The following is a 25,572-nucleotide window of genomic DNA, read 5'->3' as shown; positions in this document are numbered from 1 at the left end:
GTGGGAGTTGTAGTCCAGCATCTATGAGAGGGTGAGAGTTGTGCTACCCTGACCCAGAACACGCCACTTGGAGCACCTTGAGGGAATGCTGGGATATCAACAGAGGAAGTTGATCTTGGGAATCTGGGGCAGCACTCCCATAATACTGCCCATCAGTCAGGGGTGGAGAAAAGGGAACCCACCCTCAGCCCAGGTGGTCCCTCCACCTTGCCCAGTGGTGATGGCCTAAAGGATTTTGGCACTGGAAGCAGAGTGCCAAATGATGTCTCGATTTCCACTGTGTGCCTGTGTGCACCAGTCCTTGGCCTCCTGACTGCTCGTGCATGCATGCATTGATTCATACAGATGAATGCTTTCTTCATTATACACATATTACAGAATTAATCTCTTCTTGGTACAGAATTCCTAGTGACTTTACAAAGAACTCCGACCCTTTCCTAGTGCTAGGTGCACACAATCCTGTGTGTGTCATTATAGCAACATGCATTAAATCATACAATCCAATCCAACCTGAAACACGTTTTAGGTGCACGTTTATTCACCCCACTTCTTCCCCTCCACACACAGTGTGAGCATTACAAGCGGCGCCCTGGCTGGACAGGCAGACCTCTTGACCACCACTACTGGGCAAAGCTGCTCTCAGGGAGAGAGGCCTCTCAAGAGGCTGGTCGCTGCACCATCAACCAGCCAGTGTGCCGCCTCTGGGGAAGGGCCTGTTGCTCCCAGTGCCTGCGTGTGTGGCAGGACAGGGTGACAAACAGAAACGGGGGGGGGGAGGATTTGAGAGGTGCAAGAAATGTGCAGGCAAGCCTTTGCTACAGAGGGAAGAGGAAGAGGGCCATGGAGGAGGAGGAGGAGGAGGAGACTGGCAGCGAGGGCAGCACCAAGCACACTTCCACAACCAGCCAGTGAGAGTCACAGTCTCCAGCCAGCCTTCTCTTTCCTCCATTCCCTTGGGCTGCTCCCAAGGGCCCTTGGTGCCCCTCATCTGGCCCTCTTCCAATCATGCCCGCCCATCGGATAATGCAAAGTCTCCCAAGGACAATGGCTGGTTGGGCCAAAGCAGCAGCAGGAGCCCTGGAGAGCCGATGGGCCCAAAGCAGCAGGGAGAGGGATGGGCCGAGCCTGGCCGATCATTTCTCTAACTGGCCCGAGGAGCAAGGCGCCACTCTGCGGGGGCCTGGCCCAGGATGACGATCCGGCTGGCCCTGGTCTGCCAGCCCCAAAGTTCAGCACTCCTCGGCTGCAGGGAAAAGCAAGCGGCTGGCCCACTCTTTCCCTCCGAGGCCAGCGTCAGCAGAATTCTGCGGATTCTTTCAGCGTAGTCCGACGGAGGGGGACTCCCTTCAGGGTCTGGGAGGTGGCAGAGGAGATCTGCGCGAAGAACAATGGCATTTATATAATAATTTACACATATCTTAAATATCTCCACACCACTTACTGAAAATGCCCAGGGCAGCTAGGAGAAGGCTTCATGGAGGATCAGGCCTGCAGCCTAGACACCCCTTGTACTCTTCAACTGGCCTTGCCCAGAAAAAAAAAAAAAATCCACTCTTGAGTTTCTCCCCAGCCTTCCTGGTTTCAAAGGGGTGGGATCTACTGCAGTTATGGATCTACCGAGAGTCAGCTGGGAACCCAACGGCAAACTCCCATCTCCTTCTGCACAGCCTTGCTTTCTTAGTGGGGATTCCCAACTCCCAGCCATGATGGGAGGGGCCGCCCAGCAACATCTGGGGAGCTGCAGTGGGGAACCCCAGCTTCAGAGAGCCCAGAAGCCGGTGGCAGCGCTTCCCTTGGAGCAAGTGAGGGGTGCACCTTTCTCCTGCTCAGGCCGCCCCCCACCGAGGGGCCGCTCTATGGCACAAAGGGAGCACAACACGGCACAACTGGACACAGACATTCTGGGGCCTGCCGGGGAGCCTCTGCCGGGCAGTTGCTCCTAGAGAGGAAAAGCGTCCAGACTTAGCAAAGCACCTGGACCAGGACGTAGTCGCCCGGCTGGGCTCTGGTGGCAGATCCTTGGCCAGCGCCGTCATCCATCTCCACGTCTGGGAAGATCACCTTGATGTTGCCATCATTCCGGCCGCACAACTCCAAGGCGGAGCGCTTGCTGGGCTGGAAGAAGGACGACAAGGAGGGGGAACAGGAGCCGTCACTTCCTGCCAAGAAGAGCCCATCTGGGGCCAATTCGAGCAGAAGCCGATTCAGCCACGCTCTTGGAGGGCTTCATCCCATCATGTTGTGGTGACAGGAGGAGGAGGGGAGGAATGGTGTGGTTGGTCCTCACAGGCCTGGTGGCAGCAGGTGGCCAAAGAGAACGTATAAGGGCTAAAGGGCTTGAGTGGGTCATCAGCTGCCAAGAGGCTGCAAATGCTGCTCCGACAGCACTGGAAGGCAAGAACTTCCCCTGATTTTGAGCAGGGGTGCCAGGCTGGCTGGACCTTGCCGTGAAGGGGGAAGAGCCTCCTTGGTGAAGGAAGACTTACGACAAACCCCTGCTCACTGGGCAAAGAGGCACCTTCATAAAGTGGTGATTCTCTTTATTTAACAGGGGGAGAGCAACTGGCCCTCTCCACCCCCAGCACAGCATCCCTCCAATGGCTGCTGCTGGTGTCGATCTTATGTTTCTTTTTCAGATTGTGAGCCCTTTGGGGACAGGGAGCCAACTTATTTATTTGTTATTTCTCTTTGTAAACCGCCCTGAGCCATTTTTGGAAGGGAGGTATAGAAATCGAATTAATAATAATAATAATCCCACAGCACAGGGGGGGTGAATTTCTGGATCTCTTTGCGAGTCAACTGCCAAGTAAGCTGTTCCGAAAGAACATCTAAGAGGGACAGAAATTAAGAGGAAGGAGAGAGAGAGAGAGAGAGGAATCAAGGCGTGAAGGGCGCCGAGAGAGCGTTCAGCCAAGGCGGCTTTCCAGCCCCCCAGGTCCAAGGCGGCCCCTCGTGTCAGCAAGGAAGACAGAACCCTCCAGGCCAAGCCACCCGGCTCCTCTGCCTTTGGCAAGGCGGGACTCACCCCCTCCACCAGGACCACTTGCCGGTGACCCACGGCAGCCGCATTGGCCCTGGCAGCCTCCTCTCGGAAGACGGCCGCGAGCTCTTCGAGCCGCCGCTGCTTCACGTCCGGGGGCACGTCATCCTGCAGCCGGTGGAAGGCCCGGGTTTTCTGGGGAAAGGACGTGCCCGTGAACCGGAGGCGAAGGCTGCTGGAGGAGGCCGGGGAGCAGGCCCACATGCACTGCGCAGACACACACACCGCCGGCCTGTTTCCAAGCGAACCAACTCCAGAAAGACCACTTCCAAGCCTCCCAGCCCACTTGGTGCCTGCAGGATGCCCTCCTCCTCCTCCGCCCGGGGTGTGTGGATGCGGGCCTCTCACCTGCCGCAGGCTGTAGGCAAAAATGAAGGCCGTGTTGTAGCGCACCTCACGAAGGAGGGACACCGTCTGCTGATGGTCAGCCTCGGTCTCCCCACAGAAGCCAGCAATGAAGTCGCTGCTGAGGCTCACCCCTGAGAAGGTAAGAAGGGGCCGGATGGACCAGACCGGAAAGGGCCATCTGGTCCAGCATCCTGTTTCCCAAGCAGCCAACCAGACCGCCTTCCCAGAAGCTCACAAGCAACAGATTTCCCCTGTTTGCCCTCCACACCTGCCATTCAGGGGTAGACTGCCTCTGAATATGGAAGTTCCACTACTAGCTTTGAAGCGAATAAGAACCCTGCTGGGTTAGAGCAAGGTGGAGCCATCTGTTCTCGCAGCCTGCCCCACGGGACTCTCCTGGTAGCTCCTCAGCCAGCCCCACAGAAGGCTAATATGGGACACCCCAAAGGAGTGGGAATAACAGTAAGAAGAAGCAGAAACTGTTCCCTCCCCCACAACACATCAACACCCTAGGAATAACTGACATAGCCTGCTTAGTCCCTTACTCCAAGAGAAAGTGGGAAGCTGCCTTTCGAGCAGGGCTTGGATTGGGGCCATAGCTTAGTAATAGGATCATCTGCTTTGAGTGCTGAAGGTCCTGGGTTCACTCCCTGGCAGCATCTGCAGGCCGGGCTGGGAAAGACCCCTGCCTGGAAGAGAGGCGCTACTGCTGCTGCTGCTGCCGCCACCCAGTGTAGACAACATCAGCAAGATGGATCCACTGCCTGACTCAGTAAACGGCAGCTTCCCAAGTGCCTAGGTATCCCTGCGACATCCTGAGACTCTCAGCGTGTAGCAGCCTTCAAAAACCAGGTCTCAAAGCCCTCGGAGTTCCTAGACCGTGCAGGTGACGCTTAACGCCCAGCCTGCAAAGATCCTGGCGAGGGAGGCAAGCAGAGAGCAGAGCAGGAAGCGACAGGCAGCCCCTACCAGGTAAGAGGTCGCGGACGTGCTGCACCAGCTCCAGGTAAGCCTCCCTCGTATACCTGGGAGGAGAGAGGAAAGGCAGGGAGCAGAAGGGCTCAGGCACAGCATGCCTTAGGAAGGAGGTGGTTTTAAGGGCTGCAACTCTTAACACAGGATTACTCAGAGTTCCCAACCTCGGCTCCCCAGATGCGGTTGGACTACAACTCCCATCATCTATTGAGGATGGGAACGATGGGAGTTGTAGTCCAACGTCTGGCAACCTGAGGTTGGGAATTTCTGCTCCCGCCTATTAAAAGTCGTTTCAACTGGCTAGAAAGACAACCCCAATGCAACCGTCAACATGATCCTTTGCAGATTACTCTGCTTAAAACTAGAAGGTGGCATCCAACACCTCTCAGAAGAGGAATTCCCCCTTCACTCTCATGCAGGGAGATATCCCGGCAACATCAAGACACAAAGGCAGAACGCTTTCTAACTTCAAAACCATTGCTTGAGGCATCTGCAAATAAATTAAGACTCATCTCTGACAGATTTTTTAAAAAGTCTTTAAACACACATTTACTCACCCAGGCTTTTAATTAATGTTGTTTTAATGCTGTTTTAAAATATTATTTTAAAATTTTTAAATTGTTGTAGTGTGTGTGTCCCCCCCCCCCCCCACACCCACCCATTTTTGTCTTAACGAAAGTTTTACTTTGTTTTTATTGTTGTAAACCACCCAGAGACGCAAGTTTCGGGCGGTATAGAGATGTTTTAATAAATATATAAATAAATTTGATGAATCTGTCCACGCCACCTGCCAAGCCCGGGTGGGGGGGCAGAAGAGGAGGGCTCTAAACGTGGGGAACCCCCCCCCGCTTCCTTACCAGGCACAGTCGCCTCCCTTTTCTCCCCGGGGTGGCTGAGCTGCCCCCCTCCCCTGCTGCCGCCCGCCCACCCGCCCTCACTCACCCTCTCTTCATGGCCTCCAGCACCCGGCTGCTGCCACTCTGGACCGGGAGGTGCAGCTGCTTGCAGACGTTGGGCCGCTCCTGCATGAGCCGGAAGACCTGCCAAGAAGGGGGCGCGGGCGGGTCAGAAGGAGCCCTCGGCTGGGAGGGAAGCCACCCAGGCTGGCAGCAGAAGCACCTTCTCGGGGCCAGCCGAGCCGGCCTGGGACTCACCTCATCCGGGAAGTCCTTGGGGTGCGGGGAAGTGAACCGGATCCGCATTTCGGGGTTGATGGCAGACACGCGGTCCAGGAGGCCGGCAAAGCGCAAGCCGCCCTGCTTGGCCTTGTAGACGGTGCTGAAGCCCCGGTTGAGATGCGCTGGGGCCGCCGAGAGGAACTGGGCCTCGGAGGTGTCTCGGTAGCTGTTGACGTTCTGGCCCAAGAGGGTCACCTCCTTCACGCCCTGCAAGTGGGGCAGAGGCAGGAGGGTCAGAAGGGGGAGGGAGGAGGGCCTCTGTGGGAGCCACCGGGCCAGCGGCAACCACAGAGAAGAGCCCATGAGGAGGGAAGTCGTCTCCCCCAAGCCACTGCAGCTGTCTTGGGAAGGACCGTCTCCACTCTACTCCAGAAGCGGCATGCTAGCAGACCACCAGGGGTCACTCTTCTGCCAGGCTGGAAAAGACCCAGTCTGGCGTGGTGGGGAATTCTTTCATGCCTGGTTGCAGACCCAGTGCATAGGCTCAAGCAAGCTGATGATGATGATGAGCAGCAGCTGTTGTTGAAAGATCGCACAGACTGACTACAAACAAAGGCATGACAAGGTAGCAGGGATGGTACACTGGAACATCTGCAAAAAATAGAAGCTACCTGTAGCCAAGAATTGGTGGGACCATAAAATTGAAAAGGTTGAAGGAAATGAAGATGTAAAAATATTATGGGACTTCCGACTACAAACAGACAAACATCTGCCACACAATACACCAGATATAACTGTAGTCGAGAAGAAAGAAAAACAAGTTAAAATAATCAACATAGCAATACCAGGGGATAGCAGAATAGAAGAAAAAAGAAATAGAAAAAAATCACAAAATGCAAAGATCTACAAATTGAAATTGAAAGGCTGTTGCAGAAAAAGACCAAAATAATCCCAATAGTAATTGGCGCCCTAGGTGCAATTCCAAAAGACCTTGAAGAGCACCTCAACACCATAGGGGCCACAGAAATCACCATCAGCCAGTTACAAAAAGCAACTTTACTGGGAACAGCCTATATTCTGCGACGATATCTATAACAACTGACAATCAAATTCAGCCATCCCAGGTCCTTGGGAAGGACTCGATGTCTGGATAAGAAAAACCAGTCAATAGCACCTGTCTGACTGTGTAAACAATAATAATAATAATATCCTCTCTCAGCCTCAGCGGCCCATCTGTAAAATGGGACCGAGAGGGGGCTTCTCCCGAGGATGTAGATGGCAAAGCATTTTGCAGATTAAAATGCAGTGTTTTTATTCTTCCAAGATAAAAAACCACCCCAATTTCTTCAGTTGCTTTTCACAAGTAAACAGGACTTCAAACGATAAACATGCACAGATTCAAATGATAGTTCAAAATCCCCGGGACCCATTAAGCATCATGTCCTCCTCCTAACTCATCCTATGGGAGATAAGCTTCAGGGAGCAAACACCGCTGATTTCAGAGACCGGAGAATAGCCCAGAACAGAGGCGAGGGGGGGGGGTGGGTTCTGCCACCCCCAACCCACCGGAAGCCACCGGGGCAGGGGGAGGATGGCAGCGTGCATCGGCCATGCCAGTGGTGAAGCCAGGAAAGCCCACCGTGACCCTCCTGAAGCTTTCGCCCCGAGAGGCAGGCTGGCAGGCTGGCCTGCACGGCAGACAGAACAAGAGAGGCAGCACATCACCTGCTCTGAGAGCATCCGCACTTCCTGGAGGATGGAGGCCACAGGACGGCTGCGCTCACGACCGCGAGTGAAGGGCACAATGCAGTAGGTGCACATGTTGTCACAGCCGCGCATGATGGACCTGTGGGGAGGGGGAAGCAAGCCCAGGGGGAGGGGTCACAGAGGTGGTCAGGCTGGCTTTCCTTTCCTGGGGATTAGGGGCCTGGTTGCCCTCCCACCCCACCCCACCCCACCCCCCTTCTATGCAGAGCAACTCTGTTGGCCAGCACACAATGGCGCAGCAGAACCCCCTCCGAACTGCCTCACTTCCAAGCTCTGCAATCAATATAAATGATGCCAAGTACCCAGTTTTGCACCACTCGATGTCCGTAGTCTATTCCAATTGCAATATTTCATTTGGGGTGGGAATATTTGTTCTCCTCAGGGTTCAGAGGTCTTTAGCAAGTCTATCTATCTTAGGAACGAAAAGGAGTCTGGGTTCAGGGGCAACAGCACAGCAGAAGAACAAGGCCTTTGGGGTGGGACAGGGAGCCTCAAAGAAGCTGTGCTTTGTTCCCAGGCCTGTCCTGGCTGCATCTCCCGCCCCCGCCCAAGTTGTACTCACAAACATGGGGGCTAACCACTTGCTTTTAAAAGACAAAATATCAGAACCCCACATGAAAAATAAGTAAGTGTTTTAGAGCCATGGCTGCCGTTTCACAACGGAGAGCATGTCTCTCAAAGGACAAGCCCGTTAACCCAGCATGAGTCAGGGTACATCTCCAATGCCAAGGCTGGGATCTCCGAAAGCAACCAACCACACAGGTCTCTGCAGCCCCTTGTGGCTTGGCCCTCCTGGCTTGCCGGACCGAAGGATTAACAAAGGCGGCCAACTCTTACACAAAGGCCAATGTGGTGCTGGCATTGGTCCGAACAGGCAAGATGTCTGCATAGGTTTCATCCAGAGAAAGCAGGACGTTAGCAGCTTGCTGGCCAGATTCGGCCACTGCCAGGAGCCGGGGAAGGTCGCGGTATGCATCCGGCCCAGCCACAAGATCCACCAGTCTCTCCTGGTCCAGAATCTTCTCCTTCAGCCTCTCAGCCATGCAGCCTACAGGAGAAGAGACGGCTCAGAACATCGAACGGAAGGAGCTGGCCAGGAGGCAGAGAAAGGTGTAGGCTGCTCATCACCTGGCCCAGGGAAGCTACAGTAGAGGGCTGGCAGTTGAGGCTAGGTCTGTGCAGGAGTGAAGTGGCAGAACACACTGGTCCACTTTAGACTACAGGGGTGTGGGATCGTTTTTGAATGCTCCTTTGTGGATGAAAAAGGAACCTCCCTGCAAATAAAGCAGCAACCCATCAAGGAGATCGTGTTTCACACAGCCCTTTGTTGGTTTTCTATTTCTAGGGAGTTTGGGATGGAGGGGAGGAGCCGAAAATGTGATCCCTTCCCCCACCCCACCTGCAGACTAAAATGGTGCAGTCCAATCCTCCTCCTACACATACACACACATACACACACACCCCTCGCGCTTTAAGTGCAGACCTGGCCAGTATGTGTGGACAGACTCCACAAAGCAACGGTGCAAGAGATGTGAGAGGGCCGTTCTGCTGTGGCGCTGGATCCATGTCGGCCCACTCACCAGGGGAGTCATCTTGGGATACCGCAAACCCACAGCAGGCAGGCTGGATACACGTCAGGTTTGCATTGCATGGTTCAATAGGATCATGATATGAGCGGGCATGGAGAGGGGGCTCGGGCAGTGGACACGATCGCTCCCAAGCGAGGAGCCCGTGAGGTGCCTTGGTCTACACCTGAGCTGAGGGCAATGAAGCAAGCTGGGAGATGCTTGGAAGGCAAGCGGAGGAAAACTCGGGGCGAGTCTAAGCAGACAGAGGTGAGAGCTCATTATTGAGCCTACTCTGTGGCAGTGATGCAAGAGAAGAAACACCTTTTTTCCATCTACCATTGCATCCTCTCAGTGTCATCCAGCGGGGCTCTTCCGGGTGGTGCCGGGCCTTTTGAAATCTGGCCCTGGGCAGGATGCATTAGAACCCTCGGTAGCACGCTGTGATGCATTTGCACAGCACTTTGAGGGTAAAGTTGCTCACATTCACCATGAGTGGGACACTATGGCTGATGCAGGGTCATTAGGAGAGGTGCCCAGAGTAAGATCTGGTCTAGTTTTGCGGGAGGAGTTTTAATAATTGGTCCCCGAGGATGTGGACAAAGTGTTTAGTCGGGTTTGGCCGACCACGTGCATGCTTTACCCTTGCCCTCCATGGCTTATTAACTCTAGTAAGGAGGGAATTTGTAGCTGGGTCCAGCAGGTTCTAAATGCCTCATTGAGAGAGGGAGTGCTCCCAGCTCCACTGAAACAAGCTATTATTTGGCCACTCTTAAAGAAACCCAGCCTGGACTCAGAGGATGCAAACAACTATAGGCCTGTGGCCAATATTCCTTTCCTGAGCAAGGTGCTTTTGTGTCGCGGCTGACCAGCTCCAGACACTCTTGGGGGAAACAGACTATCTAGATCCTTTTCAATCAGGCTTCAGAACAGAAACTGCTTTGGTTGCCCTGTGGGGTGACTTATGGAGAGAGAGAGAGAGAGCAACCTTGTTAATTCTCTTGGATCTCTCAGTGACTTTCGATACCATTGACCATGGTATCCTTTTGGATAGGCTTGCTGAGTTGGGTGTGGGAGGCACTGCTTGGAACCAGGTTAACTGAGAGGCTATTATGTAAGGTTCACTTGGCTTCATCTCTTCATCCTTTTAGACACCAGGTAAAGACCTTCTTGTTCACCCAGGCCTTTCAAATTCTGGATTTCAGATCTGATTTTTAACTAATTTTAAAATGAGTTTTTAAGCTGCTTTGTATTTCCCCCCCCTTTTTGTCTGTTATGATTTAAATATTTTATGCGTTTTTATTGTATGTTTTAATCCTCTGTTGTGAGTTGCCCAGAGAACGATTTGTTATGGGGCGGCTAACAAGTTTATCATCATCATGAGCCACCCTGAGGTCCCTTGTTAGGGCTGAAAGGCAACACACCTAAGGGCATGGATGGGAAGTTAAATCCCATCCAGCCCTGAGACTTAGAAAGCTCTGGAATAAAAACCACTCCCTGGTGCTGCACTGACACCCAACGCCACCGAGGAGCATCGATAAAAGCACGGGGTGGAATTCACCCACTGACTGCCCTGAATGCGGGGGCGACTAACTGGCACCGTCAGTTTCAAAACCTGCTTGGAGGGACAAACTGAAGGGTTCGTCCTCCCTTCAAGAGCATCCGCTGTAGGTCCCCCCCACTTTACCTAAAACCCCAATTCGCAGAGGGGCCTGGGACCGCAGTCGCTTGGATTTCAGAGCCGTGAGGTAGCGCAGGCGATTCCAGATGGTCTGCTCGGCCTTCTCCCTAAGAAGTGATCAATCAAAGGCTTAGTGATGGGCTTCATCTCCAGTGCCCTTAGGGTCAGGGCAGGGAAGTTTTCAAGTGCTTTGGGGCCAGCCTCAAAAGGGGTCCTGGTAGCCAAGCTGCTGGGAGTTTTCAGATCCTGCCGTAAATATTTAGTGATTGATTGTACTTATGTAATAACCCTTTCCCCACTGCACATGCATCACCTCACAACAACCCTGTATGATGAGCAAGCACTGTTATCCCTTTCTGACAGTGGAAAGAACATTCATTAATTGATAGCTGAAATGAGATTCGAACCCAGGGCTTTCCAGCATACACCCACAGCTTTGACACTGCACCAACTCACACATTTCATAATCACAAGGCAGGATTGTCCAGTTCAGCCCCACTTCCTCCCACTTTTCAGCAGGACATATTATATTATAAGCCATATAAGGACATATTATAAGCCATTTCTTGAACAGAAGTATATTCATCATCATCATCATCATCCTCCAACCAGGAGAGCTCTGTGGGCATTCATTTTTTAAACCAGCAAACTGTTTCTTACCTGATTGAACAAGTGACAAGTAGAATCACATCAGCCTAATGGAAAGGAGAGAGAAGAAGAGGAGGGGGAAGGTGAGTTTCCATCTCTAAAGATGAAGAAGCTCCCCGCATCCCCATTCGCATGAGACCAAATGCTTCAGCATTGCATCTGCACGGAGCAGGAATCAAGCCCAAGGAATCTTCAGACTCCCAGAATTCTATTTCAAAAGAAAAATAAGCTTTCATAAGAATGTAGGAAGCAGCCATATACTGAGTCAGACCATAGGTCCATCTAGCTCAGTATCGTCTACACAGACTGGCAGCAGCTTCTCCAAGGTTGCAGGCAGGAGTCTCTCTCAGCCCTCTCTTGGAGATGCTGCCAGGGAGGGAACTTGGAGCCTAGAGCTCTTCCCAGAGCGGCTCCATCCCCTGAGGGGAATCTCTTGCAGTGCTCACACTTCTAGTCTCCCATTAATATGCAACCAGGGTGGACCCTGCTTAGCTAAGGGGACAAGTCCTGCTTGCTACCACAAGACCAGCTCTCCTCTCTAATCAAGGCCGAAGACCAAGCGATTGTGACAGCAGACGTGCCAAAGGCTTAGCAACCACGCTGTCCATGCACGCTTCTGTTAGGTATGTTTGTTTGGAGAGAGCACACCCTCCGCAGACATGGCACCTTACAGAGAAAGAGGGGGCAGGTCCTGGCCCCGAAGAGCTTGCAATGTGTCACACAACACACAGGCAAGGGGAAAGGAGCCAAGGGGAAGAAGCAGACACAGGAGGAGAAAAGACCATCATTGCAGTGACACATTTCAGTTTTGTCAGGCAGGGAAGAGGGACTGAGGCAGGGGCTCCCAGCCTGGGGACTGCCCAAGGCCAGGGCGGCTGGGGAGGAGCAGGAGCAGCAGCTGGGGTCCAGCAACATGGGGAACGCCCTGGACGAAGGCACCGTGCCAAAGGCTTCACAGACAGAAGGGGTTTCGAGGAGGGATCCAAAGGCAACGAGAGGAGGCCTATCGGGCAGGTGATTTGGGAGGAAGTTTCAGGCAGGGGGGCAGGGAGGGTGGATGGAGACACCTGAGGAGGAGCAAGAGAACAGGAGCAGCGTAACGGGACATGAGATCGGTGAGGCAGGAAGGGGCAAGGCCATGCGGGGCTTGGAAGGGAAGGGCAAGACGCTTGCTCTGGATCCAGGCCCAGGCAGGAAGCCACCAAAGGGACGGAAGGAGGGGAGAGGCAGGGTTGGGGCAGTGAGGGGCGAACGATCTTGGTAGCAGAGAGCTAATGTCCCTAATGCCCAGGCAGCAGGTGTGAGCAGCATGCTCTGGACTCTGGTGTCTGAAGGCAAAGAGAGATGGGGCCAAGGAACCTAGGAAGCTGCCACAGACTGAGTCAGACCCTTGGTCTACCTAGCTCAGCATTGTCTTCACAGACTGGCAGCGGCTTCTCCAAGGTGGCAGGCAGGAATCTCTCTCAGCCCTCTCTTGGAGATGCTGCCAGGGAGGGAACTTGGGACCTTCTGCTCTTCCCAGAGCGGCCCCATCATCCCCTGAGGGGAATCTCTTCCAGTGCTGCTCACACTTGTAGTCTCCCATTCATATACAACCAGGGCAGACCCTGCTTAGCTAAAGCTCTACTTTGAGCACTAGTTGGAGGGGGGTGGAGCGCAATAAGGAAATCAAGGCCTGGCTGAATGCAGCAGGGAAGGGGCCAGAGGGAGACAGACAGGTTGGCGACCTGCTAGAGAGAATGGAAAATGGCAGCCAAGAGCTGGCGGGGCGGGGGGAGGAGAAGCGGGGAATCATACGAAGAATATAGGAGACCAGGAATGCTTAGCACTTGTATAGCACTTTGTGAGGGTGCGAAGTGCTTCATCCACATGCTGTTGATGTACCCCTCCTCAGCACCCCGCTTTGTGGACTTCTGCTCTCCTCCAAAGCTGTGCAGCTGCTTGAGAGCAAGAGAGAAGGCACCAAATGGAGGGCGTGAGAGGGCTGGGTGGTCTACTGGGAGCGCAGCAGAGCCAGCCTGTTGGAACTGAAAGGCGGGTGCAGACGTGACAGAGAAGAGACGGTGTCGGAGGCCGCCAGTCGCAGGGAGGGTGGACTGTGTGCAGTTGTGAAGCAGAGAAGGGGAGGATCAGGCAGAGGAAGGAAGGCAGGCCAGAGCCAGAGTCCGTGCATGGGGGAGTCTGCCCAAAGCGGGAGATCAGAGGGAAAGGGAGCAGCCGCAGCAGCAAAAAGTCACCAGCCTCCCCTTGTGACTTTGAGGCTCCTCTCGTAGAGAATCAGCAAGTAAAAAATAAGTAAGAAGTACAGTCCATTGATGCAAACTATTGGCAAGAGGCCTCATGAGCACAGAATCAAGACTAGCGAGAAGGGACAACTCATTTCCAGGGGGTGGCACAGCCCTGTCTTAACTGGCAATCTGCACTGCAACCCAGAGGGCCCCAGCCATTCTGCCACGACATGCAGACGAAGCGTGTAAGGCAGGAGGCAAGCCTCTGTGCAGAGGATGCTGGGACTCGGCATCTGGTGGGCCACGGTGGGAAACAGGATGCTGGACTAGATGGGCCTCCTGAGGCCTGATCCAACAGGGCTGTTCTGATGTTCTTCGGACTCCAGGTTCGCTCACAATACTAAGGGATTTGCCCCAGCCGACTCTCAGACACGGCAAGCAATCCTGAGCACAACCCTCCGAGGACCACACAGAGTCCTGGGCATGCCCCCCAAAAGCAACCACTGGGGCCAGTGTACCTCCTCCAGTCTGGTGGTCCTCAAGTAGCCGCTCCTTTGAAGGATGGACCAGGCGATCTCCGTATCGTTGACATTCATCTGACAGCCATAGGTCTCCAGATAAACTGGAAGGGGAAGGAGGAAGAGAAGGTGGGTGCCTCGAGGAAGGGACTCAACAGCTCCTATTCTAAGGCTGCCTTGTTTAAAACATTTCTACCCACCCCTCCAGCACGCTGCTGCTGCTGAAGGAGGGTTGCATTTAAAAACAGATACCGTAAAAAGGCAATACAAACGTCACAGCAACAACAAATCAAAAGCATTCAAGAGCAGGGAGAGCAAATGCTAGAATTGTGTAGAGCTCTCCCCTCTCATCACACAATTGGAACGCCCCACCTCTGCTGACCTAAGACGAGCTCAGTCACCCTCCCTAAAGCACTCCCAAAAGACGCCCCTCTTGAAAACCTCCAAGGAAAGTGCCCCCCCCACCCCAACACTGATGTTGTTACTTTTAAGACAACTGTGGTTTGCATGACGTTTTGTAAGCTGCTAAAAACGTGGAATAAAAAGCAGTTGGATGCGTAGTGCAGGAAAGACAAGAAGCCTGCAGATTCTCAGAGGCGCTCCTACGAATTCACATCTTCCAGGACTGCGCTCTGGTATGAAGCACAGATTCTGGTGCCAAGCCCAGGATCTCCTCTGAGGACCCGAGAGGAGCTGGGACCTGGACAGGGCTCGCCCACCAGGAAGGACCCTCCTTGGTTCCCGCTTTTCTATCCAGGCCACAACCCAGAAGCGGAGACCTGCAGTCCCCATTCGCAGGCCTCCTCCAAGGATCCTCAGCTCAGGAGGGTCCGTGGCGTTAGGAGGCAGCACAAGGCAAAGCCGCGGCCCCGACCTGACCTCTGCTTGGCACATCCGCGGAGAGGCTGGGGCCAAGGTAGGGCGCTGGCTGCTCTGCTCCTTCGGCCGGCAAATGGCAGGACTCCTGCACAGGGGCTGCTGCTTGCAGAAAGTGTTGCAAGGGAGGCCCCTTCGCTAACTTGGTGTGAAAGTCTTCCAGGCTGCCCGTGTGTTTTGCTCCGTCTGAGCATGCCCCAGCAGAATCCCGGCCGCAGGTGGAAACCCAAGCTCGAAGTGCCGGTTGCAGGGCCCGGCGCGGAGGCCAGGTTCCTCCCAGAATCCTTTGCAAAGGCTGCATCTTGGGCACAAGCAGCAGCACACTGTCCCTAAAGAAGCAGAGCAACAACGTCAACTGTCTTTTTCAGGGCAGGAGACACAAAACATTCTCCACAAGGAAAGCACCAGTGTAGGAAGACGATCTAAACGGGAATGCAGGTTATCACAGGGCTTTTCAACACCAGCGTCCGAAGGGGTTGCTGGACTACATCACGCCTCCTCTGCACACTCACCCTGCAGGGGAGCCCACCAGGGCTAAGAACATAGGAAGCCGCCATAGACTAAGTCAGACCACTGGTCTATCTTGCCCAGTATTGCCTACACAGACTAGCAGCCGCTTCTCCAAGGTTGCAGGCGGGAGTCCCTCTCAGCCCTGCCTTGGAGGTGACCTGGGACCTTCTGCATGGCTTGCTCTTCCCAGAGCCACCCCGTCCCCTCAGGAGAGTATCTTCCAGTGCTCACACATGTGGCCTCCCATTCCCTGCTTAGCAGACAATTCATGCTGGCGACCACAAGAAGACCAGAGCTCCTCCCCTTGGACTACCCAGAGCGCAGGGAGGCCTGGCCGGGGAGGTCCGGGGGCGGCTTGCTCCTTCCCTTCCTCCCTGCCAGCTAGCCAGTCCCTTCATGCGCGCGCGCACCCCTGGTGGGCGCAGAGGGGGCGGGGGGCCGCCGCCGCCGCCCCCACCAGGCTTTGGGCTGACCTGGGAGAGGGGAGCGCGCCTCCAGCCAGCGGCCCGGACCTGCCCGCCGGCGCGCTGCTGCTCTGCTCTGCAGCGGACACCCACCCACCCACGTGGACCTCTCCAGCCGCTCCGAGCGCAGCAGCCAAATGCTTCCCCCGCCCGGGAAACCGCTCTTGCGGCACATCCGTTCCTCCAGCAGAGCGTTCCCCTCGTCTCTGGCGGCGGTTGGGGGTCTTCCGGACCACCCGCATTAACCCCAGCCCAGAAACGCGCCCCCCCCCCCGCGAGGAATGACGGGGAAAGGCGGGGGCGGGGGAGAGGCTCAGCCCCAAGGCTTGCATGTTTCCTTGCTGGCCGCGCTTTTTAAAGCATGCCGCTCTCTCTCTCTTTTTTTTAATAGCAGCTGGGGGGATGATGGGAGTTGTAGTCGAGCGGCGGCGGGGCAGCCTCAGCCTCTTTTATAGGCTGCTGCTGTTCCCAGGCAAGGTTCCCTCTGGCTGTGCCTCTACCAGCTGCGTGGCTGGCAGGCAGGCGCCCAGCAGGGGACTCCCGCCCGGCCAGTGGGGAGGGCGACTTCACCTGCTGAGCATCTGCCTCTCGCGAAGCTGTTAAGCAGAAACTCTGCCCAGGGCCCAACGGAGCAAAGAGAGAGGCACCTTTTGAATGTGGCGAACCTCTTCTTAAAGGGGCCGGAGAGAGCAACTTTCCCCATTCATTCCCAGCACAGCATCCCTCCAGTGGCTGCTGCTGCTGCTGGGGTCTGCCTTTTCTTTCCCTTTAAATGGTGCGACCTTTGGGGATAGGGAATCTTTCTTTCTTTCTCTTTTCTGCGTAAACCGCTCTGAGAACTTTGGTTGAAAATCAGTAAACAGATTTTATTTTATTTTTTAATGGTAAATAGTAAGTTAGAGCAAAAAAAGAAAAGCCTCTGCTCCCAACTTCCCAAGCTGCTTACAGTCACAATTTTCTACAGTGAAATTTAGAAAGCAAAGCTGCTTTTGCAGGGTTCATTGACCTGAAAAGGGGGACATTTCTAGTTGAGAAAAATGTCACCTCCGTTGCATATGGTGAGAAAGGGGACAACCTTTTCATACAATGGAGAATTAATGGAGAAAAGTTCAGCCAGAAAAATACAAGAAGCCCCATTTTATGCAGAAACGAGTGGGGTGGCAAGTGTGAGATTTCCGAGATAATCCCATTCTTCTATTTCAGAATACCCTCCTGGGTAACTCACGAGCCAAGGCGTAGGCATAGATTGCATTGCACTGGAGGAGCAAAGGTAGTTCTGTTCTATGAAAAGGATTTATGAAATTTCATTTTTGACTCTTGCTGGTTTTCTACACTGATTTTTTTGCCTTTTAAAAGTGTAGTGTGTTTAATGAACTTCTTTGTTATTATTTTAAGTATTCTTATATTTATGTGCTTTGTTATCTGTTTAAGAAAGGCAATGCAAACATGTTGAATGTAAATACATACATATTAACTTACTTTTAAAAACAAAAATACCACCTTTCTCTACAAACACACATAATACATTGACCAGCCTGTTGTAATTGACATCAGACCCAGACATAATATATTTCATTAGCCAAGGTGGGGGGAGGGGGAAAATACAGTCCTACACCAGAATGACAACATATGGAAGAAAAGCTTGCATATTATTTGTTCTTAATCTAGAAATTAATGAACTTAATAAAAAGACCCCACTTCAACACAAAACCATCTCGCTGTCTACTTTCCTGCGTTTGAATGCCATTCCCAGACTTGCTTTTGTCCAAACAAATTCAAAGAGGAAAAGTAAACCACGTTGCAATGTGAATTTTGGCAGCATATACAGGTGTGAAAAATAAAAACTTATTTTTCTTATCAGGAGCAGAGGAAGAGAGATCAGGCAGAAGATCTGGCACATCACCTCGAGCAACCACATACATGGTGGTCCAGAGGCTGCTGCTGCTGCCTCCCCTGGCGCCTGGGGCCAGTAACAAGCAGGCCTCACAGGAACCCACCTCTTTGCTTGAGGGCCAAGCTATTCCCAAGAAGAGCTAGTCCTGGGCAGCCACAAGCTGTGTCTCTCCCCCCCCTCCCATCTTTCATGGTTAACATACTTAATATTTGCAGTTCTGAAATTCTGAGGCTTGCTTTTGTCCAAGTAAATGCAAAGCGGTTATGTAAACCACCTAGAGATTTCTTTTATAACGTAAACTTCCTGGAGATGTGAATTTTGTCAGCATATAAAGCTGAGAAACCGCTAGAAATAACATTCCTTTCTTCATGCCATCTTCATGAGTCTCCCCTTCCCTGCCTGGGGGAGGGGAGACTCCACAGAAGGAGGCTGGAGGCTGCGGTGGATCGCGCCAGGATATTAGAGCCCATCCCCAGGAGGAACCTGGACCTCAGGGAGCCTGGGCGGGACTTCTTCCCAATGGGGCAGGACCGTCCTCCTGGCCTGTCCAGGGAGTCGGCTCCTCCCCAGGCTTCTTCAACAGCCATCCAGAGGAAGGAGACCCTGACCGCAACGGACAGCCACATCTCATGGCGGGTGGCAATCAGTTATGATGAGTGAAGCAGATTAGCTTCCCTCTGAAGCTTCCAGAACGTGATTGACATTTGGTCAAGTTGCCAGGAAGCACCTCAACTTTGATCGCCATTTGGACCAGTTCTCCTTCATCTTGGCAGCTAGGAAAATGTCCTCTCCATTTATTTGCAAGGCTTTGAAGCCAGGCAAGTTTGAATGGGTCATGGCTGGGGAAGGGGATCAAGGGGGCACGGAACTGCCTCTGTACAGCTAAGAGGAGTAGCAAAGAGAGTTCAGCAACGGTGCCACAGGCATAGCAAGGTCCAAAGATTAGAACTCTGACCCCGCCCCACCCTGCTAACTTAATCCAGGTATATCACATGTTAGGAAGCCTGGGTGGGGCTTCTTCCCACAGGGGCAGGACCATCCTTCCAGGGAGAAAGTTCCTCTCCAGTCCTCTTCAAATACCATCCCGAGGAAGAAGACCCTGACCCCGATGATCTTGGCAACTGCCATCAGCTCAGCAGAGGCTCGACCCCTTGCCAGAGCTGACCATCCAGACGCGGGGGCCTCCCAAGGCAGAGCCAGACCCAGACATGTCCTTTCTTTTCAGAAGGGGAGATCTGGTGGAAGGAAGGCCATCACCTCCAGCAGCCACATGGTGGTCCGGATGCTGCTGCTGCTGCTTCCCTGGTGCCTGGGGCCAGTACCAGCCAGGTGTCACAGGAATCCAGCCTTGCCCTTGATGGCCCAGCCCTGTGGCTGGACCATCAGTGGAAAGGGTGAGGACTCCCAAGAGATCAGAGGGGCCGCCCCAGCCAGAAACCAGCACCAAGGGGAAGCCACCTCGGGAACGCAGCCCACCAGCCCTCCCAGGGAAGATCAAGGCTGCTCAGTGTGTGGCCAAAGCACCAGATGGGAGTGGGCCTTCTGGAGGGAAACCCCTTCCCCACCTGGGCGTAAGGAGACTCCAGAGAAGGAAGCTGGAGGCTGCGGTGGATCACACTAAGATATTAGAGCCCATACCCAGGAGGAACCTGGACCTGCAAGAGCCTGGGTGGGTCTTCTTCCCACTGGGGCAGGACCATCCTTCTGCCTGTCCAGGGAGACAGTTCCTCCTCCAGGCATCTTCCAATGCCATCCAGAGGAAGGAGACCCTGACCCCGATGATCTTGGCAACTGCCATCAGTTCAGCAGAGGTTCGACCCCTTGCCAGAGCTGACCATCCAGTTTCTGGGCCTCCCAAGACAGAGCCAGACCCAGAAATTAAAACCAAACCCAAACCATTTCTTTTCTTTTCAGGAGCATTGGAGGAGAGATCTGGTGGAACCAAGTCCATCACCTCCAGCAGTCTGTGGCTGGACCATCAGCAGAATGGGTGAGGACTCCCAAAAGATGAGAGGCCGCCCCAGCCAGAAGCCAGCACCGAGAGGAAGCCACCTCGGGAGGGCAGCCCACCAGCCCTCCCAGGGAAGATCAAGGCTGCTCGGCGAGTGGCCAAAGCACCAGGTGGGAGCGTGCCTTCTGGAGGGAAACCCCTTCCTAAGGAGACTCCACAGAAGGAACCTTGAGGCTGCAGTGGAGAGGGCCAAATTATTGCAGCCCATCCCCGGGAGGAACTTTGACTTATGCCTCCACCACAGGAACTTTTCCTTTGCCTTATGCCCCTCTCCATCAGGAAATACTGGCATGACCAGAGAGATGGTTCTTCCATGGAGTACTTAAAATAACAACCCAAAGAATACAACCCTGACCCCAATGGGCCAATCCCTAAGTGAAGCCACTTCCATCTTCCTGGCAACCACCAGAGATTCAGTACAGGCTCACTCCACTGCCAGAGATGACCATCAAAGGTCTGGGGCTCTTCAAGGAAAAGCCAGACCCTTCCTCCAGGGGGAATCCACTGCTCCCCTCTGGCTCAGTGGACCGACCACCACCACCCTGCTGCCACCCAAAGCCACACCCTTGAGGAGACACCACCCCCTGCTCCTTGTCTAGGGCCGTGGCTTCTGGTGCAAGGCCTAGGCGGACCAGCTGATCTTCTGCTGGCGACCCCAATGGGAAAACCTCTGCCAGAGTCATTGCCCTCTTCATGGCAGCCCCCATATACTCAGCAGAGGCTCCATCCCACTGCCACTGTTCATAATCCCAGCGCCGGCAACTCCCAAGCCAGAGTCATGGGGAAATCCCCCTTCCTCCTGGGGAAATGCACCACTAGCCTCCAACTCTGTGGCCAAACCATGGCTACCATATTGCCCCCAAAGCCAACTGCTTAGGAACAGCAGCCATTTGATTCTTCCCATTTGCTGCTGCTTCGGGTCCAAGCCATAAGTAGACAAGCTGATCCTCTAGGGGTGACTCCGGGGGAAAATGCTGCTGCAGCAGTGGAAGGGCACCACCCAACACACCATCATGCAGACCGCTGGAGTGCCTCCCTTAGGTCTCTCAGAACAGAGCAGTGTTCAACTTCTTGCCAGCCGCAAGAAGACCCCAGCTTTACGCCCTTGGGAACAGCAACCAGCTGCTCCTTCCCTAGGGCTGTGGCTTACGGAGCGAGGCCTACGCCAATTAGTTGATCTTCTGGTGGTGCCCCCTTGGGGGAGAGGTGGGAATGATGGAAGCCCCACCATTCCAACACCACCATCCAGACTGCTCTTGTTTTGGCTACAAGCCATACGTGCCCTCTTGAGAGGAAAGGAAGAAGCAGTGGAAGGGCACCACCCAACATGCCACCAGACGGACCTCTGGAGCGCCTCCTTAGGTCTCTTGGAATACAACTTCTTGCCTGCCATTCATGGCCGGAGCCCCCAGCCTTACGCCCTTGGGAACAGCAGCTGCCTGATCCTGATCCTCCTCCAATATCCGACCATTGTCTGGAGGCTGTGCTACGTCTTTCCTCTTCTTGTCCTGATGTGAGCCACAGTTTCTTAGGATTTTTCTTCACAAACGGTGCCATTAAGGACCCTCAGAACTAAATGCTAGAATCACAACACTCAGAGCCTTGGGAAGATCCACAGTCTGATCTGTCCCATTGCTTTGTGGGCGGGGGCCACCCATAGTCTGTCCCACCTTCCAGCAGCAATCGGGTCTTCTGCCAGACAGTCACTGGAGATCTTACTGGAGAGTCTGCAACAAGAGGGAGGAAAAACCCATCTCCATTAGATGTGGCTGCACCTGGCATGAGTGTCAAGTAGGGGACCTGCAGAAATGACCTCTGAAAGAGGAATGAGAGGGTCATCACTATCAGTGAGGACTGCCTAAATACCCTATTTAACTGCTGGTTCATTGCACTGTTACTTCAAGAGCCTCCGGAGGGGTTTCCGCTTTGATCTGCTGGCCACACCCATCCACTTTGACATCCTCGGCAAGCGCAGCACCGCAAACTACCCCTGCAGCGGTTCATTCAGTCTGCAGCAGAGGTGCACCTAGGTTATTTCGGAGCCTGGACCTAAAGGTCTTTGGAGGCCCCCCCCCCCTGCAAGTTAAACATCATTTTTAACATGTAGGTTCTTGAGGGCACAAACCACATCACCCTGGACAGACTAAATAGGATTTGGGGGGCCCCAGGAGGTGTGGAGGCCCTGGACTTAGACCCCGAAGTCCAGAGGTAAGAGCGCTGCTGGTCAGTAGTGGGGAAGCAAAGGAGCCAATTTGGAGCAGAACCCCCATGATATTACCTCTTGGGAGAGACCAGGTCAATTTCCAAGTCCCTTGGATACATTTCCAGTTCCAATCCAGTGAAACGGCAGGTGTTCCTTCATGGGAGCAATGGAACTAAAAGCAAGAAAAGAGACAGTCATGAAATTCTCTCTCTTGCTGTTGCTTCCCAGCTGCATGGTCCATTAAGGGTGGGGTGTGAAACCCTCCTGCCTCCAGAGTGCTACTGACATCCGGTCATGAGGGAAAGCATCTCTGGTGCTGGCCCTCTGACTGATCTCTTCCGAGAACAAGGCTTGGAGGTCAACTCACGAGTGCCTGCTGGGCTTCCCAAGACCCATGAAGCCAAGCAGCAAGGACTGGGTAGCTCTTCTCCAAGCAGAATCAGGAGGAGTCCAGGAGAGCAGCAGGTAAATGGGAGGCGAGGCCAAAGCTACAGGTGGGTAAGCAAGCCAATGGGAGCCGGACAGGGATGGGTGGTGGTGGTGGTGGAGGAGGAAGTATTTGAGGACTCCTGATCTATATCTGCACTTGCCATTGTTATGGGTTCCCACTCCCTCTGTCCACTGCACCACCCTGGCACAGTGGCCCACGTCCACGAGGGCCAGGGATTTGGCTAATGGGGCCTCAACACACTTCTGTTAACAGAAGGGCTTTCATTGAGAGTCATTTCCCCAGCTTTTCTGCTTGGTTACAGCAATCCCACTCCTGGTGGGTTGTGGGGGTGGCGGTGGGTGCTGGGATACAGGAGGACACATTCTTGAAGCCAAAAAATGGCAAAATAAGTTGCTTCCAACAATGTCACCCTTATTAGAAATGAAGACATATATGTCTTCAAATATGTCCTGTTCAAAAGAATATTGGTGGCATTGAGGAGAAAATTGAATTTCTAAAGGATTTCTACTCAAGGACCTCAAATTTGCCAAAGATCGATTGATTAAAAGGATAGATTGATTAACTTCCGTGAATAATAAATTTTGGTTATTGACAAATATAGAAATAATTCAATTATAAAATTCTGAGTTTAAAATGGCTGCAACTCACTCTTTGGTTACATTTGAGCAGCTGTCTGAAGAGTTATTAGTTAACCCCTGTGGAGGTACCTCGAAATTATATAATATCTTGTTGAATCTTGATGCTTTCTCATTTTTAGGAATAAAATCTTCCTGGGAACAGGATACAGGAAATTGTATAGACTCAATCAATTGTGTTAAGTTAAATAAACCTTTAAAATGGACAAGTTATGTTAGAATATGGGAGCAACGGATTAAATTATTATCTTAATGGCATATGACCCCAAGGAAGTTGGCGAAGATAAAAAACATCTCTAATGTCAACTGTTGGAGAGAGTGTATGGAATTAGGCTCTTATAAACATATGTGGTGGGATTGTGTCAGAGTTACAAGATTTTGGCAAGCAGTGGAAAATGAAATAGTAACGAAATTTAGAGTTTTGATAACGCTTAATATAGAATTGAGACTACTGCTTTTGTTTACTGGAAATAATATAAAATTGGATAACAAGGTTTTGTTGAGGTTTCATAATAGCAGCTCAAGCATTAATTGCTCGTAACTGGAAAACTGCTGAAAATGTTCATATCAGTAATTGGCATAAAATAATATGGGAATATATGCTTGAAGAACACATTTTAGTTCGCTGTAATAATATGCGACAAAACCTAAACAGATATGATTTTAAGCAAGTATGGAAACCAGTTATAGATACAGTGGAGACTAATCGGGTTTATTATAATCCGAGTAAGAGAAAAGAAGGCACCATTCTCTTCTCTGTTTGAAACAAGAAGCACTGGATATAAGAGGCTGAGAAGAAGAAGAAAGAAGATTCCAAAGCCAGCAGCACTGAAGTGGAGTCAAAGATGAGGAGTGAAGAGGGAGAAGAAGAAAGAAGCTGGAAAAGAGGAAAGCAAGATTAACCTGCAGGACAGAGAGGAGAGGAAAGAAGCCCAAATAGTCTTTCTTTGTGTTTCATGATAGCAAAAGAAGGATAGAAGACCATAGTACTTCAAAGGAAACCATTTTTTCAAGGGCTTACCTTCAATCATCAGCCGATGAGGCTTCATTCTTGGGCCAGGCGCCTTCACCATGGCAGGGAGAGTCGGAGAGACCTAGTGGAAGGACTCCAGCAGCGCAAAGGGTGTATTCGGTGGGACCCTTCTACCACTGCTGCCCGGCACCGGAGGATCAGGCCGTGGGTGGAGGCCTCGCACCACAAGACACGACCCTAGAGGAGGAGAAGGTGGTGGTCTCTCTCCCCCAGGGCGTGTCTTCAGGCAGGAGCGTGGTGGCGGTGGATGGGCCACAGAGCCGGAGGGGAGCGGCGGATCCCCCCAGGAGGAAGGGGCTGGCTCTGCCTTGGGGAGCCTCAGCGCTTGAATAGTTAGCGCTGGCAAGGGGTCGAGCCTCTGGCGGATGCCAGGATAATGGTATGGGCTTCAGCAGAGGCCGGCGGTCAGGGCCTTCTTCCGGGGGTGGTTTTTAAAAGAAGTCTGGGGAGGAACCATCTCCCCGGACAAGCCAGAAGGACGGCCCTTCCCCAGTGGGAAGAAGTCCTTCCCAGGCTCCCCAAGGTCCAGGTTCCTCCTGGGGATGGGCTGGAGTATTTTTGCCTGTTCCACTGCCGCCTCCAGTCTCCTTCGGGGGAGACTCCCCTCCCCCAGGTGGGGAAGGGGTTTCCTCCCAGAAGGCACACTCCCACCCGGGGCCTTGGCCACCCGCCGAGTGGCCCTGATCCTCCGCGGGAGGGCTGGTGGGCTGCCCTCCCGTGCTGGCTCCCCCTGGGTGCTTTGGGCTTCCTGGGGCGGCCTCTTGGTTCTTTTTCGAGGCCTCACCCTTTCCGCTGATGGTCCAGCCACAGGGGCTGGGCCATCAAGGGAACGGGTGGCCCCAGGCACCAGGGGAGAAAGCAGCAGCTTCCGGGCCACATCACGGCTGCTGGAGGTGATGGCCTTCCTCCCACTAGATCTTCCCTCCTCTGCTCCTGAAAAGGAAAGGAAAGAGACGTTGTTTTGATTGATTCCACATCTCGATATGCTGCCCAGTCTCACATCTCTGGGTGGCTGACATGACCCCTTTGGACCAAAGCAAACCTTGGCATTTCAGAGCGGAGTTTGTTGTTGATGATGAAAGATGAGGGGGTAGACCCCCAGCTTGTGGCTGCCCAGGACTAACTAGCCTCGGATCCTTTGACCCAGGGACTTTGACACACACGGCTTTGAGCCTGCATCTCCTCCGGAATGGAGGGTACGAGTTCACATCTCAGCCAGATTTACCCCCAAGTTGCAGTGGGCTATCAGGGACCAGTTCACATACGATTCTGGTTTCCCCCCAATTAGGGCTGTGCATTCTAGCTTAACCTGAATTATGTCCAGGGTTAAAATATCCTCTATTATCCGGGGATTTTTTCTCTCCCCCTGATATGCCCTGATGCTCTTTGGAGCTATTTGCAATTGTGAGCTTTGCGGGGTGGCGGCGAGGGTGAGAAGGGTTTGTCACAGATGGACTAAGTGCCTTTCAACACAGTGTCTGACATCCAGAATCACTTGCGGAAGAGTGCTACTCAGGAGAGCCTCTGAATGTAAAGATGGAGTGGTTCTTCCCCTCTCAGGCCCTGTATTCTTTTGACTATATTTTTCATTTTATGGTGTTGTGTTT

At 53.1% G+C, this 25,572-nt stretch overlaps 1 protein-coding gene and 1 long non-coding RNA gene across 6 annotated transcripts; both read right to left on the bottom strand.

Moving 5' to 3' along the window:
- Window positions 1–516: 516 nt before the first annotated feature.
- On the bottom strand, window positions 517–16,468 carry CDK5RAP1 (CDK5 regulatory subunit associated protein 1). 5 transcript variants are annotated; one of them, XM_053250151.1, is made up of 14 exons: window positions 16,386–16,468; window positions 14,768–15,093; window positions 13,889–13,992; window positions 11,155–11,189; window positions 10,501–10,601; window positions 8,086–8,296; window positions 7,207–7,327; window positions 5,518–5,748; window positions 5,306–5,403; window positions 4,358–4,413; window positions 3,389–3,519; window positions 3,026–3,175; window positions 1,975–2,115; window positions 517–1,374 (listed from the first exon to the last, which is right to left on the bottom strand). In XM_053250151.1, exons 1-14 carry the CDS (start codon window positions 16,439–16,441, stop codon window positions 1,294–1,296), a joined length of 1,842 nt encoding a protein of 613 aa, XP_053106126.1. In that variant the 5' UTR covers window positions 16,442–16,468; the 3' UTR covers window positions 517–1,293. The 5 variants fall into 5 exon arrangements, with proteins under 5 accessions (XP_053106126.1, XP_053106128.1, XP_053106124.1 ...); XM_053250153.1 differs by lacking the exon at window positions 16,386–16,468 and adding an exon at window positions 16,309–16,355; XM_053250149.1 differs by lacking the exon at window positions 16,386–16,468 and adding an exon at window positions 15,748–16,057.
- A 130-nt stretch (window positions 16,469–16,598) lies between these two features.
- Window positions 16,599–24,258, bottom strand: LOC128322186 (uncharacterized). The gene is made up of 3 exons (XR_008305585.1): window positions 23,954–24,258; window positions 21,922–22,018; window positions 16,599–21,370 (listed from the first exon to the last, which is right to left on the bottom strand). It is a non-coding gene; the product is annotated as an uncharacterized LOC128322186 (long non-coding RNA).
- Between the last annotated feature and the right edge of the window lie 1,314 nt (window positions 24,259–25,572).

Source organism: Hemicordylus capensis, chromosome 4 (genome assembly GCF_027244095.1).
Source record: "Hemicordylus capensis ecotype Gifberg chromosome 4, rHemCap1.1.pri, whole genome shotgun sequence".
NCBI classification, from domain to species: Eukaryota; Metazoa; Chordata; class Lepidosauria; order Squamata; family Cordylidae; genus Hemicordylus; species Hemicordylus capensis.
This window is presented reverse-complemented; position numbering and strand designations above follow the sequence as displayed.

What these genes read in the sequence shown, in the direction of transcription:
- CDK5RAP1 (XM_053250149.1), bottom strand. Translation starts at nt 15,980, where the DNA reads ATGCGGGTGGTCCGGAAGACCCCCAACCGCCGCCAGAGACGAGGGGAA. An exon ending in CCAAGGACTTCCCGGATGAG is followed by an intron (nt 5,404 to 5,517) that starts GTGAGTCCCAGG and finishes CCTTCTTGGCAG; the next exon opens with GTCTTCCGGCTCATGCAGGA. An exon ending in AAGTGGTCCTGGTGGAGGGG is followed by an intron (nt 2,116 to 3,025) that starts GTGAGTCCCGCC and finishes TCCTTCTTCCAG; the next exon opens with CCCAGCAAGCGCTCCGCCTT.